A 17,130-nucleotide genomic window follows, 5' to 3' on the forward strand; every position below is an offset into this window, starting at 1 on the left:
ATTCTGTGGCTCGATGATTCTGTGAGCACAAGAGAGGCAGCTGAACAGCAGGGGTAAGATGGTGGCCCTCACGCGTGGGGTGGCCACAAACCACTTGTGGCGGCCGCCCCCCCCAAGGGACGCCCAAGCAAGCAGGGAAACCCGGCGACCTGCCAGCCCTGGGAGGAACGGCGGGCGGCGCTTGGCCCCGGGGTGGGCGGGGCGGGACGGGGAGGGGAAGGGAAGGCGGAGGGAAGGCGGAGGGAGCTGGCGGGAGCGGGGCCGGCGCTGCAGTGACGGGAAGGAGGCGGGGCGGGAGGAGGAAGCGCGACCGGGGAGGAGCGGCCGGCGGCCAATGGGCGCCCTGGCGCCTGCGCAGTGCGCGAGCAGCGGCGGCGCGCGGGCCGTACGGAAAGGGCCCGGGCACGGAAGGGCAGCGGCGGCCCGGCGGGTCCCGCCGGAGTCCCTCGGCGGTCGGGCAGGTCCCGCCGGAGAGCCTCGGCAGCCCGCCCGGGGCTGGCCCGGCGGGGAAGCGCCCCCGGGCAGAGGGCGGCGGTGCGGGACCGAGGCGTTACGCGTGCGGGTCGTGTTCGTGGGCGCGCCCCGGCGGCTCCCGCCGCTTTGCAGCTCCTGCCCGCGGATTGCGGCCGTCTGGAAGGTTCTGCTTGGAGGACAAGGAGGTTGAGGTGCTTCAAGTCCTTAATTGTTTCCGCTGCATCGGGGATGTGGTAGACAAGTAGGGAACTGATGGAAGTTATGGCCGGGAAGAGCTGCCCTCTTACGTAACTGTTCCCCCAGGGTTTTCTGTCGCGTGGGGCGTTTCGATACCCCGAACTGAACGGGCTTTCCTTAGGAGCTCCTGTGGCTGAGAGCATTCCCTTCAGCTGTCTCACCAGCTGTGCTAACATCCGTACGTAGGGTCCTGCTGTAAACTGGAGCACAGAAGTCATTCTTTCCCTACTTGTACAGCCGCCTGCTCCGCAGGAATGTGAATGGATGTGAGAAAGTAGAACAGAAACTGTTTCCTTCTCTTTTTTCCCTGAGCTTATTTTTTAGTTCAGCCTCTAATACCAACCTCTAGCCATGCTGTATACTAGTTTCTGCAAGAACCATATCAAAATCTATCCGCAAAGAAGTTGAAAACTTTAGCGTTTTAGTTATACTGTTTGTATATTATAGGACTCTCCAAATCCTGTTGCCTCTGCTCTTTCAGTATTTTGTATCAAATGTGAATATGCTAATATTAACTGTACAGTGAAGGTCTTTTGGACGTGGTAATCCACATGGTTTTGTTTCTCTTTTTTTAGATTCCTAGGTAGTCAGATTTTTATTTTTTTTTTTTTCAAATATTGGGAGCCTGTAATACATGATGTACTTCCATAGCATAACTATTCTGGTTATAAAATGGAGTGTTGTTGGAAGTAGCTTTGTAATGCTACTTATTCCTGCCTCATATTATAACCTACTGCTAGTCTAACTTCATCACTAATTAATTTAGAGAGCTAAACCAGGAGAAAATGTACCTGTTTGGGGTATTTTTTAAGTCATTGATACATCTTCCCTAATAATCTCTGTTCAATGAGGACGATGTGTTTGCACAAAGTGGCTGAATTGCATGACGGGGCATGTGACCATGACTGCCCTTCTTGGTGGTGTCTCAGCTTTTACTTCAGTGTTACAGTTGGTCAGATCTGTGTCCTCAGTTGAGCTGAAGGATGGTGTGGCATTGTAACAATGAAAAATTTATTTGAAGAAATGCCATGAGTATTTTTGTATTTATTTATTTATTGCCAGGTGAAAACAATGGAGGATGACTTAGGGGCTTCCTCCACATCCCCCTTTTTCACTGAAAGCTTGGAGCTGGCGATGGAAGTGGAGAATGAGGGCTCAAGGCCGTCTTGCTTTTCTTGTGCTTTCGACAGCCAAAATGGAGGGAGAAGGTTCTCTGCAGAGTCTTATTTAGCAAGTGGATCTCTTAAGAGGTACGGGATTTTTTTGAATTATGAATATCAAAGCCTTCTAAGATGTTCTTTCCACTCACGTTTGATGCCTTTGAATGCTGACAGGTTTCCAAATCAGTTTGTTCTTCATCTCTTCTGATCCTGAAATCAACTTGGTGATACCAAAGTGGGAAGGGCTGTTGTGCTCTAGATACTGTTCTTAGCTTTCTGAAGTTACTTTTAAGATGCTGTAATGGTCTTTTGCAAGCCTGTTAGGATAATTCAAAACTGGCCTGTTGGGCAGCAGCATCTGAGATCACTTAAATTTCTGAGGAGGCTTCAGCACTGCTTTTCCCAGTCATTTGCTCTATTAAATGCTGGCCATTTTTTTCACTTTTCCACTCTGCCTGACTTCCCCAGATTGCTGGGACTGGCCCTGGTAGCTTTAAGACCATTTTTCTCAAAACTTCACCCTTGCATGCATTCTGATTTAAGGTTCTGAGGTCATAGGCATAGCAAGTAAGTATTTTCTGTGAGATTTTAAAACATCGCTTTAGTTTAGTTATTATCTGCCTTACTGTCTGTCATTCAGCTTAGTTTTCTTAGCTGTTTGCTCATCTTACAGGAGTTGTCTCATTTTTCCTATAAAAGCCTAATCTTTCTGTCTGTCTGTCCTCCTGCCAGGCTTTGTATTTTGTGTCGTTACCTTTTTTTCCACAGTGTTTTCCCTAAAGGCTTAAGGGGGGTTCCACTGCATGTCCCCCTTTCTCTGCCTTATTTATCCTGTATTTTAGTTGCATCAGAGCACATTCATTCAAATTCATGTCAAGTAGATGATTGAGGGATCCTGTATGTGCATGAATATATCAATAGTGGATTCCACATTGACAAAGAAACATTTCATCTGAAGTTGTTTCTGTCATTAAAACTCACTGAGGAGCTTGTATGTAGACAGGTTTCCCAGTCACTATAATTGTGATAAAAGTTGTTCTACTGTGTATTTATATTGTCTGCCTGGATTGCAAAGTCCTAGAAAAGCCTCCATGTGAGGGACTCTTCTGTCTTCATTGCTTGGAACTGGAGTAGCTGGATTTAATTGCTAGAGACTTCAAAACAGTCCAATGTTCATGAAGTTACCAAATGAACTAAGGTGTTATGGGAGGTTGAGCCAATTATTCAGCAGATTCTCTTTTTGTCTTTGAGAATAAAATTGGAAATAGTTTCCATTACATAACATACAAAATTCATATTCTGCTTGAACTATGCACTAAGTGCTTACCCAGTATATATTTTTAATTTTTAAAATAAAAACATTTTTTACATATTAGAGAACTGAGTTTCATCTGTGTGGGATTATTTTACGAAAGGCAGTGGGAAAATTCTGAAATAATTTACTGTGCTGTCATGCAGTTTGCTGTGATTTTTTATTCATGTTAATGAAACATTTTTTTTATTTGCACAATTATAGTGTTTTAACAATACAGGTGTCTGAATTCTCCACTTTGAGTAAAATGGTAATTCTGGTGTTATTTAATTTTTCTTTTAAGAAGAGCAAAGGGTAATTATGGCCTAGTGTTAGGTTAGGTTATAATGACAAGGTCTCATTTTGACCCTTATCTGTTCATTTGCCTAGAAGTGTGTTTTTAGCACTGTGTTCAGCATATATATTATTAAATGTATGTAAATGAACAAATGTATATTCTAGCATTAGTTACTAGGTGTGTGCTAGTACTGGTGTGCCTTGAGACAGATCCCAAGCATACAGAGCAGTGTGTTGTCTTACCTAGCAGCCTCTTTTCTTCAGTCTGTATGTTGTCTCAGCCCCTTTGTAAGTATGAAAATACTTCAAGTGGGTAACCTGTTAATTTTTGTTTCCAAAATATACTGCAACCTGTGACTTTATCCTGTTTTTTATGCTTTTGAAGCTAGTTTTCATATTTCTATAGATCATACTGCTCTAAGAGGTACAACTGTCTTTGAGACATCTGTCATGTACATGTTGCTGATAAATTCAGAAAGTATTGGTGGTGCATATGCCAGCTGTAAATATTGTACTCCATAGGTTTATTACTGGAAAATGTATAAATATTGTTGGCTCTATTTTGCAGGGTTTTGCTGAGACTAGATCCTTATCCAAATGACTATGAAGAAAATACAGTGGAATTGTTTGGCTTTCAGTGGGTTACTGAAATGGCATTAGTTGAATCCTGTGGATTTCTCTTTGGATTACTTAGGTACGATAACATTGTATTTTGTAATTAATCCATGTCTGTAATTATACCTACTGTAAGGTTATAACAAACTTTTCACATTTTCAAAAGTAACATCATAAAAGACTGTGGGCTGTGCAGTGCATCTAAAAAAAGATTAATGCTGTCTAATGCTCCAGTAAGTGATGGATAAGACACAGATGGAATTGCAGGAAGAAGTACATTGTGTCACAGATTCTTAATATTATGTGACTTATTATTAAGTTTCTAAGTAGTGTGATGCGTATCTTAGGCATCACCAGATAAGAAAAAATTAAGTATAGTTATTGCAACAGAGTGTTGGGGTTAATTTAGAAGGCTCTAGCTTCAGAATTATATGAATAGACTGTGTAAGATTTCCTTGAATGAGACTGTGCTACCCGTATAATTGAAGTTGTCTTTTGAAGATTTTTAGTCCTTTTTTGTACATAAAGGAAAGTGAAGGTTAAAAATCAAATACTATAAATGCTGGATGCAGTGCTTTCTTCAGTTGTTTGGATTAGGATAGCTTCAGCAATCTCTTCAGATACAGTTACTCAGTGTTTGACTAATTCAATGTAGATGCTTAATCTGGTCAATGCAAATACACAGATCACTGATAATCCTCTTTGCTACTGGTAATCCTCAGAATGTACAGCACATACAGAGAGTGGATGGGAGAGGAGCTTTTGTATGATTTCACAAATATATGTGATGTATTCCATCATTCCTTTCATTACAGTGGATTCTTCCATCCCTTTAGGGTATGACCAAGGGCATGATGTGCAACATGATTGATAGAGTCTGGCTTATTGGAACATGGTGACATAGATGACTGGAAGTGTATTAAAACGTCTATTATTTAACTTTGCTTGTTTGGTGCAAGCTTTGACCTCACTGTGTTTTTAAAAAACACCCAAGTGATAAAGGGGGAGATAGGAGTATAATTAAATTCAACGTTTCAGCGTTTAGTCTGATTTTTTTAACTGTTCATGAGTATAAAATAACTGGGCAGTGACACAGGAATGTTGAACTAAATGGCTGTTTTTAAAGTTCTTTTTCCTGTACTGTAAATTGCTCTGTAATTGTAATGGAGATGAACATAAGGCATAATGTATTTTATTGTAGTTTTTAAGTTATTCAAGCTGTATGTCCTTTAAAACCTACTGACCTGGTAGGGATAATGGATTTCAGCTACCTGTTGGCCAAATGGTTGCTTGCTAAGTTGTCTTTTGTTCTGACAAATCCCTCTGCAAAGGGGGATGTCTCTGCAAAGACATTCAGTTCATTTGTTCAATCATAAAATGAGCAGTTTCATTTATAGACCAGTTGACAACTGGAAGTTGAAAAACTCCTTTTTCCACTGTGTTGAATATATTAAGTACAAGTTACAATCGTTTTTGAGGATAGGTTGGCTGTAAATAGTTAAATTTATGAAGAACAGTTAATATCTATGTTTAAATATATATTTACAGAAAGCTAGTCACTTTTAATGTCTGAGATTATACTTACTATTATAATTAAAATTATTTAAAATTTTTAATATTATAATAATAGTATACTGGAGAACTGCAAGTTAGAATAGTAATTGCATAGTAAAAATTCTTATTTATGGGTTTTCATGTGATAGAAGTGTGTGTCAAAGTGAATGAGGCTATGTAACCATTTAAGTGGGAATATTAAGATAAAATATCTTTGATTAATAAACAGAAGTACCAATTTAACTGTCGGAATGTGTATTTGCAAATCAAATGATTTAATGATTAACAGTCATGAGGATCAATCCTTGAGGTATAAATGCAAATTGCAATTAAAATGGTATATTTAAATACTGGTATTTTTATGTTTCGTGTGTCCAGTTTGTGCTTTAATATTAGCAGCCCACTGTATTCTGTCTTTGTCCATTCACCAAAGAGTCTTTTTCTTTTTTTCTGTGTGGCTCCTTCCTGGTACCTTCCTTCTCTGAACTCCAGTCTCAACAGCCCTGTTTCATAAAGCCCTCCTGCTTCAGACTTCCTTACTTTTTACATGGTTGAAATCCTTGAAAAATCCAGGCAGAAATTTAACTTTGATTTCAAAACAAACAAAAAACTCTACAACCCACCTAAATGATGGAAGGGTAGGTGACATGGCTTTATCCAAGAAAGCAAAAAAGAGCTAAGGGAGATCATTTTACTGTGTGTTTGCACTTTAATATGCAAGTTACAGCCTGTAGTTTTGTGTCTTTGAGATGCTTCCTAGTTTTCAGGATTTTTTTCATAATAACATTTATTTTGTGTTAGATCCAAGTAGCCTGTTTTAGAATCCTTCAGTACTTATTGCTTTGACTGTATAAGAAATGAGGCAGAGAGCTCCCTCCTCAATTTATGCAGCATTTTCTTTCAGAAGTCTGTCTGACACGGTTGTGCTTTTCGTGTATTCAGTTTAGTACTGCTTTATCTCTGTGGAGATTCTACTGGAAGACCACTTGCAAATAACAGTTGTTACAGAATATGGCCGAATATTTCCCTGGGTTACAGCTTTTTTTAAAATACTCATTTAAAAAAATTCAGTGACATTTAGCTTCTTTAGAAATGTCCTCTTTCCTCTCCAAAACTGAACTGAGCTTTAGCTTTTCTAAAGACATCTCCTTTTACTCTACTGTATTTGTTGCTGTTTATGGTTTGTGCTGGAGTTAAGGAGCTGACCACCCTAAGCAGGAGAAGCTGCTGTTGGGATGCACAGAATGCACATTCACAAGTGGATTAATTTAGCATGTTCTAAGTGTATGCCATGAGGACTAACTTTTAGGTTTAATCTGTGGTCAAATATGAAGAGGACTTATGCTTGTGGAAAGATCACTTGCAGGGAATGGCTTTTGGGGTTATTTGTCTGTATTGTTTTTTGCCTTCTCCAATATTTAGGCAATTGTAAGGGTTTTTTGTTACTGTGTTTAATGATTTAGTGCAAAAATTCTATTCAATGTCATCCCTTCACACTTGGATATGTCCATTGCCTTCCACTAAAACTATTTTCTAAGTTACATTTCCATAAGCTTTTTCAGAACTACAAAGCAAAACACCTCTTACCTTTCTCTGTTCTATTTTGAACTTACTAAAGTGTAGTTAAACAACTTTTACCTGTATAAATACCATAAATCTTTGTATTCCTTTAATTAGGCAACAGATATACAGACTGGAAAACCTAGTACAAATGGGTTCATCTGATTTTGGTAAGTTTTACAAATTTAATTTGACATTGCAATAGGCGACTGACTACCTTTCATTAAAGAAGTAAATTCTCACAGATTACACTTGCACTTTTACTCTTGACCAAGGGATTTTGGAGTGTGCCTCAGAACAGTATATAAACACCACAAAACTGCAGTAAGGGTTGAAATACAGGCAAGCAATGAGGTAAGATAGTAGGGAAATAGATATTGGAAATGTTGGGAGTCACTTTGGACACAGATTTGCCTATATGGTAGATGCACAGGGCAATCCTTACTGACCTTAGTGGGGCATTTTGCATTAATTTGACTTAAGGTGTCACGCCTAGAGCAGAATTTGGCAAAACTATTAACTTTTAATTAAAACCAGAAAATTTCACCTAACATCCCAACAATTATTTTAGTTACAAAGGTAGTGGCTTGGAATTTTTTCAGTGTTCCACTGGCTTACGTTTAAATGAGTTAGTTATATTTGCTTAGTTTAGAGTTATTTACAAACTTAATTTGTCTTTGCAGTAGGATCGATGAAATAGGATCACTACAAAATGCTTTGTTTCAGTTAAATACTGAGGCATGAGAAGCACCATGTTTTTGAAGGATTATTGCAGCCTTGGGCTTATTGTAAGTTGAAGGCTGAATTACTTAGCAAGTTGAGAAGTTCAGTAATTACTCAGAAATAAACTGGCTATAGTGTCTTCTCATTACAGATAATGTGCTAGTATTCTATGAGTGAATATTTTTGCACATTACTATTTTTTTTAAATATTGTCACGTTCTGCCATTTAAATCATTGATGTGAATTTATCATCCAGCTTCTTTCATACACAGTTATTGATAATACCCAGAAAATTAATTTTTTACATAAATGGAAATAGCATGTTTTAAATTACGTTTGAACTTTTATATTGTAGTTGGTCATCAAGAAACTGTTCTGTCGTTGGGTTTTTTTTTTCACTTAAATTTAAGCACCTGCTTGGTTGTCTTCTCTTCTTTGTATCCTGTTCTTCCACTTGTCAATTAAGCTAGTAAAACAAAGAACTTGGATTTTGTGCTTTGCATCAGGCTTTCTGAATCAGAGCAAGTCACTGATTCAGCTGTGACTCAGTTCCTCCTTTACAGAAGTAGGCTAGTAGAAGGGTGTCATGAGGATTGAAGTTTAAAATGGTCAGGCAGTGTGATGTTAGTTATCATTGGTATCTGAAATAAATGTGCTGCCACCACTGTTTAAAACCCAGTTAAGGGTTTTGGCTCAGTAAATATATGTTGTACTGTGTGTTTATATTGATATCAATACAGTACATTAAATTTGTTTCCTATCAGTCTTGAGTTTTGGAGATTTTGTACTGAGATCTGTGTAATGTAGAAGGCATGTAAAAATACTGTAAAATAAAATTTTGCTTAAACAGAACTTCTGAGAATTTAGTATACAGTATTTGTTATTGCTACAAATCAGCAGTAATATCTATAAATAATTACTTTAAGAGCTTCAATTCACTCTGTTCTAAACTTGTGGTTCATTACCATGGCAGATGCTATGGCTTCTGGTATGGTGCAGATAGGCTGTAGACTGGAATATTCTGGTGCTTGTACCAGTTGATTTGCTTTGCCCACTGAGTGTTGTTGCTCAGAAGATGTTGAGATAGGCTTGTATGCGCAAGGCTTTATTTTTGGAGTCTGTAACAAGTGACATACATGAACTTCCAGGTTAACTGGAAGAGTTGGAGGAAAACAAAAGGGAGAGTAGAGTGAGAGGAAGATTAAAAAAAGGGAAGGCTCCTCAGTGGTCAGCTGGGGAGAGGAGCAAGGAGAACTGTCTCTCCTTGGCTGTGCAGTCTAGTGTAGTAGGTGACCAAGAGTTTTTGCCATGCATCTCCTCTAGGGTGATGCATTTTGGTTTGGCCCTGCTCAAGGTCCTCATTTGATACTTGCATTGAAGATGCTCTGAATAATCAGGTACGTATGTTGTAAATCAGGTACACATGTTGCAGGCTGACTGCTTGCTAAGCTTTTGTGTGTATATATATTATTGGGCAGTAACATGCCCAAGTATGAGAACAACAACTTCAGAGAACAAAGCAAAGGAGACATATAGCCAGAATCAGTACCTGAAAGGATACAGAGCTGTAGGTGGAAGGCAGGATTGTGAATAGATGGCTCTTAGCAGCATACAGCTGAAAGTTCTGTGCAACAGTGATGCTTCCAAGGAAAAATTACAGTGTATTTACAAATAGGTTCACCTGTTTAAGTCTGTCAAGAGAAAAGGGTTCTGATAAATTGTTTTACCCATGTCTTTACTGAAGGTGTCTTGGAAGCAGTCAAGGAAGCAGGGCAGTAGTGTCACTCTGATTTTTTTTTTTTTTTAGTTTTCTGATGTTTGTATTTTTGTAGTGGAGTTTTTCACAGATTTTCATGTAAACAAAACGATGTTATGGCAACTGTCCTTCTTGTTTACATTCCTCTTTTGAGGAGGGGCAATTGATGGACTTCTAGTTTGACCGGTGTGATTGAAGAGGTGGCAACCTCATTGTCCAATCCCTGGTCATTGTCCAAAATCTATATAAGCCGAAGTAGAAAATAAACTTCTCTCTTTTTGCCCTGATGACCTGCCTGCGTGCATGTCATTCATTTTGTGTCCTGTAGCAACACAGTAGGGCTGAATGATTTCTTCTGGCACTGAGTGCTTACTCTCACCTTTCCTGAGGGTCTTCTTTTCTATCTGTATCTAGATATGTACCTGAAATGATAAGATAAAGAATTGATCCTTCTGGGAAGATGACATTTAGAAGTGGGTGTTTACTATCAGTCCCCTCCCAGCTTGTCCTCAGACAATGTCTTTCCAGTGATCTGGTTTAATTACTGAGGAGAATGCAAATGGTCATGGTGTGGTCACATCTGCTTTTAAGCTATTCATCTCTTTTACTTCAGGTCAAGCTGCGCACTTGCACTCTGAAGCAGAGAGCATCAGGCATCAATGTCTTAAGTTTTTGCATTATGTGAAAGTTTTCATCTTCAGGTGAGATTTACAAGCATTTTACTAAATTGGATATTGAGCTTTGTGTAGGTGCTACTTACCCGTTTTCTGATTGTGTGCACTTTTCTGTACATTCAGGTATCTGGAACCCCCTAAGGTGGAAAATGATGGAATGCTGCATCCTTATGAAGAACTAGAAGCTCAGTTACCATCAGTGTTGGTGGAAGAGCTTCATGCTTTGACCATGCATGTTGGTCACCTTTGTGAACTTCCTAGTAATGTTCTGGCAGCATTTACTATTCAAAATCAGGCAAAGGTTGGTGTCTTTTTATAATTTGAATTTTTTATGTGGCATTATGTATTCAACTTGAAAATTTTTGGCTTAATATAAGTTCATCTTTTTGGTTTGGTTTGTTTTGGGTTTTTTTTTTTTCTTTATTAAGTGCCATCCTGTACTTGGTAAACACAACTAATGAGATCTGGATTTTCTGTTGTTCTATTTATCTATTTTTGTTCTATAGCTTTAGAATTCTTCCTGTAGTATACAAATGATAATACCAACTACAGGTAGGTAAGTCGGCTTGAATTAGCATAACTTGTTTAAAAAATTCGGTGTTTGTCTCTAGTAATGTTTAAAATTTCTGAGCATCTCAGTAGGAGGGGCATTTCTTTAAAGATACATTCTGAAATCTGACTCATAATGGGAAAAGGTCTTTTATACAAAGAAAAGTGCACATGTGGAAGGAGGCACAGCAGCATTAAATACTAGTGAGGTATACACCATTAGGATTTGTGCATACACATAGGTAATGCTTTCAAATCTTTTATAAAGACAGAAAAGGAATTTCAGGCTTATGTTGTATAAAGTAGTATCTGGAGAGGAATGATCCACTGAGAAGCAGCATTTTGAATCTTCGTTTAGCTTGTCAGTAGTGGTTGAGCTGGTGAAAAACAGTAATTTCAAGTAAACTTTAGAAAGAGAATACTAAAATTTTCGAGTTATTTTGAGAGCTCACTTTAGCAGTTTTTGTGCTACGTAATACTTCTCTGTAAAGAAAAGGTTAACTGTGCGTGTTGTAGTTTGTCAAGCTTGAATCAAAACTTCATAAGTAGCCTCTTACAGACAGAACTCTAATGAAATTTTTTGTTTCTTTTTTTTTCTTGAATTGAATGGCATGTTTGTAAGTTACATTGTATTTGATCATACATATTCATAATGTTCATTGCAGACCATCCTAGAATGTCAAGTCCAACCATTACTCCATCACCTCTGTATTCTCCACTAAACCGTGTCCCCAAATGCCACATCCATGTGTTTTTGAACACTTCCAGGAATAGTGATTCCACCACTTAACCTGGGCAGCTTGTTCCAAAGCCTGGCAACCCTGTCTTAGCACAGCGTTCAGAATTCACTGAAGAAATGTTAAATATAAGTAAAAATATTTCTAATCACAGGTCCTTCCTCCATCATGGCACTTACTACATCTCCATTTGGATATTAACTGGCTAGTATTAGAAGTTCTTCATGTACTAGGTGAAAAACTTAAGAGTAAGTATGCAGGCCTATTTCTTGAACTCATTCTTTTACGTATGACTTAGCTAATTTTCCATCTTGATTTGTCCAGAATCAAAGCTACTTTTGGTAGTTTTTAAGCATAACTGTGTTTAATGGGGTAAACTCGGATATGGTAAAGGTACGTTCTTGGTCAATCATCGTGTGGCTCAAATTAAATAAAATTGTAACAGGAATTTTTTGTGTCGAAACAGAGATCACAGACTTCGTACTCAACTGATGCAACATACTAAATATTTAATGTCAATGCATTTCTTGACATCACAAATAAAAATGCATTTACAGATGTCCAGAATGCATAATACTGAATGGCAATTCAATGAAAACAATGTAGGAAAAATGTCCAGGGATGGACCAGAACAAGGATTCTCAGAGGAGAGAATTTATATTATTAACCATGTGCAACACTAAGAAAATATTGGGCAAAAGAAGAAGCCTCAATCAGGGGAGCTTATAAAAGTACAGAAAGAAAAGGGCAAGGCAATATCTTTTAAAAAAAATTATAAGGCTTTAAAAGGGCAAAAAGTAAGTTGATAAGAGTAAGCTGTTCATAGAAGTTAGATTAAAAAGGTCATAGAATGCAATTGAAAAACTCAATTTCAGAGTAGTTCAGTTTGCTGAAGAATTGTTAAAATACAGAAGAGAACTTTATTTGCTTTGTGAGGCTTATATCTATTTTCCATGTCCATTCTACCAAAATAAATCACAAAAGAATGTTTTCTTCTATAATCAGTGTGTCACTGCAACCATATCTCCCCTCACACCACCTGATTAGAAGTTGTTAATATAAATTCCCTATAGGAATTGCAACAGTTGAAGTAATGTTGATAAATAGAAAGAATGCACTATATGTTTACCCCAGTAACTGATGTTGAATCTGAACTCTTGGATTCACTTTTGCCTGCTCCAGATGTTGTCACAACACAGCCTTTCTCCCAATAACACATTTTCTCTGTTTCTGCATTACTGTATAGTGTGTGGGCTGGATTTTTGTTCTATAATTCTAAGTTACTTTTATGATCCATTGTGGGATAGCCTGTTTGCCTTTTTTAGAGCATTTTGGAGAAAGGATAGTGAAACTGTTGGACGCAATTTATTTTCCAAAATTCAATATTTATTTCTAGATAATGTTCTGAGTAATAATGCAGTAGTATCTTTGTAAGCGAAAGCTCGTGATTTTTAACAAGAATACAAGATAATATATGTAGAGATATGGCTATCTTGACTAGTAAATTTTGTGCTTAGAGTTTCTTAGGTTTTTATCTCATTCTATTCTGAGTGGAAACTTCACATTGCTGAGACCAGTGGCAGGATAGTGGGTTCAGGGCTTCACCTTACATTTGCAGGAATAAAATACAGGCTCATTCTACATATTGTCTGCTCCACTGATGTTAAGGGAGATGTACAGTTGAAAAGCTTGTGGGATAAGATCTTACAGCCTCTTAACTTCACCATTTTATCTGTTAATGCCTACAAATGCTCAAGTTGGAACATGATCATGCCAGCTTTTTACATCAACACATCCAAAGGAAAGTGTTAGACCTCTCCAGAATTGTTTGTCATCAGCTTGCATATCTGCAAAATATGTCATGATTCCAGAACATGCGCACTGGCATGTGACAAAGAGGAACTTGCAGATAAATAAATCTTTATTCCTCTGCGAAGTCTGTGCCAATAAAAGGCTGTAAAGTGCCAAGTTTTTTACTGTCAACCTGAATAATACCAAATTTCAGTGCAATGATGGAGGGATTAGCTTGAATTTAGGATAAGCTTTCTCACATGAATTTATAAATTGAAATTACATATAGGTCAACAAGCCTATTCTAAAATATATATTTATTGGAAGAGAAATCCTGTGTGTTTTGTATTGCTAGAACCAAACCTGGATCTAAACAATTCTACTTTTCTTTTGTGTTTTAGAACAAGTTGTATATGCTAACCATTTCATTAATTTAACTGGAGAGAATCTAACCAGTACCAGTTTATTTGAAAAACACTGTGGAAATCTCATATCTGATTTAATGAGCTTGGCCATCAACAAGTATACAAAGGTAACTCTTTCTCTTTATACAGGTCATGGGCAGATAGCTGCTGGTACTGGGAACCATATGAATTGGGTATTGCATCAGTGCTTAGATGACTTCTTAGTGCTTAGTTTTAAATGTTATGTATGGCTTTGTATTTCCATGTTTTAAAGAGTGTTATTTGTTAGGAGCTCAAATTGTGTTATATTTATTCATGACCATCTGGCAGTTGAATGAGAGAGTAATATTGAAATGCACTGTGTACAGAGCAGAAGTGAGTGCCACATTTTCTAAGTTCAGTGTTCCAGGTTTAATGCCAAACATGGCACAGTCTAAAAGGTTTAGGTAGATGAAAAAAAAAAAAAATCTTTTCAATCTCTCTCAACAAGAACAAAAGAGGATAACACTAATGCTGGCAGTAAGCTAACTGGACATGTAGAGAATGTTGTATTACTATTTATTGTTGCAGTGTGCCTATTTCCAACACCTCATCTTTCTGTTACAACACTTCTGCATTTGTCATGGGAAAACTTTTCCGTGTCTTCTCTTTTCCTTTTTGTTTCCTTCTATAGCTGCAGTATTTTTCTCACTTGTTTTGAGCACTGCAAAGCTAGAAATTCATAATAGCTCCATGTAGCAGCCAGTAAAAGGGCTGTGTAATCTTTGTGTCATTGTGAAACCTGCTTTAGATGGACATGTGAGATCCATGAATACAGGACTGAACTCTGAAAATAAGTAGCAGTGACCACTGCTATATACAATATAGCATAGTATAATTTGTTTTCCTAGTAGAAAAACATAAGAAACATAATCCTTCTTCTTCATGTTATTTTTGAGGATGGGGGAAATGGCTGTACTACCCTTTGATAACTGCCCTTTTTAAGTACCTTCCTGTAGGAAACTGTTACCTTTAAAATCAGTTTTGATCTATTAAATTATCATATAATACTGCAACCCTCTCTCCTGAAAAAAAGGCAAATATATGAGAATAATGTTTCATAAAAGAAAATTCAAATAGTATCTATCTGTTGAACATAGTGCTTGATGGTAGTCTTGGAAATATCAGATGATAAAATGACAGATTTGACGTACTTTCACAGAGCCGCATTTCAAAGAGAGAAGATTCTTTTGCTGTTGCTTTTTCTTAAGCTTTCTCTAGGTGTGGCCCACACCACTTGACTTAGTTCTGTTTGAGATTAATTTCTGAAGTGAAGCTTGCACTTCAGCTGGTGACTCCTATAGAATGCAATCATTGCTGTCGTCACGTAATGGAAATAGTATCCCTCAAAATTGTTGAAAATGCAACTAATAGCACTAGTAGGTGACACCATCAGCTCACCACTAAAACATGTCCTTGGGCTTTTGGCTGAGAACATTCATGAGTGCAGCTCTTAACATTTGTGGATACCCTTGGAAAGAGGAACATAAACTCTAGTGTTCCAGACTCATATTTTCAGATTGGTTTCTTGGGCAGCTCTGATATCAAGATGCTTGACTTGGATCATGTACTGAGTCCAGTGTGCTGTGAGACACATTTGGTAAAGAAATATATATCCATGGATATCTTTCTTCTGTCTTCAGCAGTCACACCTCTGGCATCAGAGCTGTGTTGTTCCAACAGCACCACAGTATGGGGTTTTAAACATTCTTACCAAGATATGAACTGAGGATGTTGTGAGAGGCAATCCAGAGTATCTCTGAAGAAGGCAGTATCTTGGCTATCTTTAGTCTAATATCTGTATAGTGTCTTGCTTTGTTGCTACTACCCAGACTCTATCCTGAGTGGATATGCACATTTCCTGCAGAAGAGATCCTCCAATCTTGTAGCATAGCACAGTAACAGATGTTAACAGTAGATGAGGAAACCTCGTTGAAGAAACCTTGCTGCAACAACTGGTTGCACCTAGTCCACCAGAAAGCATGAAACTGATTTCTAAGATAGTTTCTGTGCCTAATACTTCTATAAAAACCTCCTGTGTTACAGTGCATCTGTAATAAGTAGACTCCTCATTTCCAATGGATCTGTTTCGCTCTTTGGTGGTGAGTCATAACCAGTTACTTTTGAGGTGCTTCAGTTTTGGAAAGTTAGTAGTGAAATAATGAATTTTTTCAAGAGACTTTAGTGGTCATACTGTTTATTCTCAAGATAATATTTAAATAAAATTAGTTCAGGTTGTTCAGAAATTCCTGTGACAGATCTTTAACTGAAAGTGTGAGGAGAGAGAGAGGCACATAAAATACTGTGAGTGTATGCGGAAAGTGAATAAAGCATTATTTAAAATAGATCAGGTCTGCCATGACAATTTCATAGATAAACAGGATTCTTGAGAGAGAGAAAAAACAAGTTGTGTCACATTTATATATAAATGTAAGTTCATATTTATAATTAAAATTATTTAAACCTGATTTGGAGCTGTAGGAAACTGTAGTTGTAAACATATTATTCTAAAGGTGGATGATAAATAAGAGCTTTGCATCCTAATAGAATGTTCTACAGATTTGAAATTACTGGTGATATACTTGTTGTTCTAATTGTGAAAGTGTGGGTTTGTAGTCATTCACTCCCACTTCTGTAATGTCTCACACAGCCACTGCTGTTACTGGCATTGCATATTTTGATTTAATTTTTAATTTACACTGTTAGGTTTCCAAATTCAGAAATGATTTTAAGTGCCAGTGTGATTTGAGAATAGTTGTGCATGAATGGATCAGAAAAAACATGAGGATATAAAAATTTAGGCTCCACCTCATCAGATGTAGATGGCTAGAAGTTAGTTGGCTGAACTAGTCACCCGAGGTAATTTTTATTGTCATGGAAGTAAAAGAACAGTTGTGCAGTGAGATTCATTAATCTCTTTAGGTACCTATTCCCCTCTGTTTGCTTTGGAGAGGTGTAGGTTGTTTATTCAAACTTGGACTACTCATTGTTTAGGGATAAAATGAGTACTAGCTGCTTTGTGTTCCCTCTTTTCTTTCTGCTTTTCTGCCATTGTGTCCTTGCTGAAGGTAAAAGGTGCTGAATTGTGCTATTTAAGCAAAGCTTTTCTCACAATTTTTGCCACCTCTGAATGCAGTTCAGTGGATTAATGTGCCTAAGGATGGAATAAGTAAAGTTTTGTCTAGAGTGTGATTATTTCAAATACAGGTCTGGTAGATCTTAAAAACATTAACGTATACAGAGTTTTTTATATATTTAGCACTTCCTTT

The 17,130-nt window shown here is 37.7% G+C and overlaps 1 protein-coding gene across 2 annotated transcripts in view; it reads left to right on the forward strand.

The window, feature by feature from the left end:
• The first annotated feature begins 397 nt into the window (after positions 1-397).
• MMS22L (MMS22 like, DNA repair protein) overlaps positions 398-17,130 on the forward strand; it is an 89,530-nt gene continuing 72,797 nt past the window's right edge. For both annotated transcript variants that reach the window (XM_066179520.1, XM_066179521.1), the window contains exons 1-8: positions 398-665; positions 1,774-1,961; positions 4,028-4,153; positions 7,306-7,358; positions 10,281-10,368; positions 10,465-10,642; positions 11,782-11,875; positions 13,820-13,950. In XM_066179520.1, coding sequence (XP_066035617.1) covers positions 1,783-1,961; positions 4,028-4,153; positions 7,306-7,358; positions 10,281-10,368; positions 10,465-10,642; positions 11,782-11,875; positions 13,820-13,950 — 849 coding nt within the window. In that variant the 5' untranslated portion in view covers positions 398-665; positions 1,774-1,782. The remainder of the gene's footprint in view (positions 666-1,773; positions 1,962-4,027; positions 4,154-7,305; positions 7,359-10,280; positions 10,369-10,464; positions 10,643-11,781; positions 11,876-13,819; positions 13,951-17,130) is intronic.

Source organism: Chamaea fasciata, unplaced genomic scaffold (genome assembly GCF_029207755.1).
Source record: "Chamaea fasciata isolate MVZ Bird 193981 ecotype frontalis unplaced genomic scaffold, bChaFas1.0.hap1 SCAF_3, whole genome shotgun sequence".
Classification (NCBI taxonomy): Eukaryota; Metazoa; Chordata; class Aves; order Passeriformes; family Sylviidae; genus Chamaea; species Chamaea fasciata.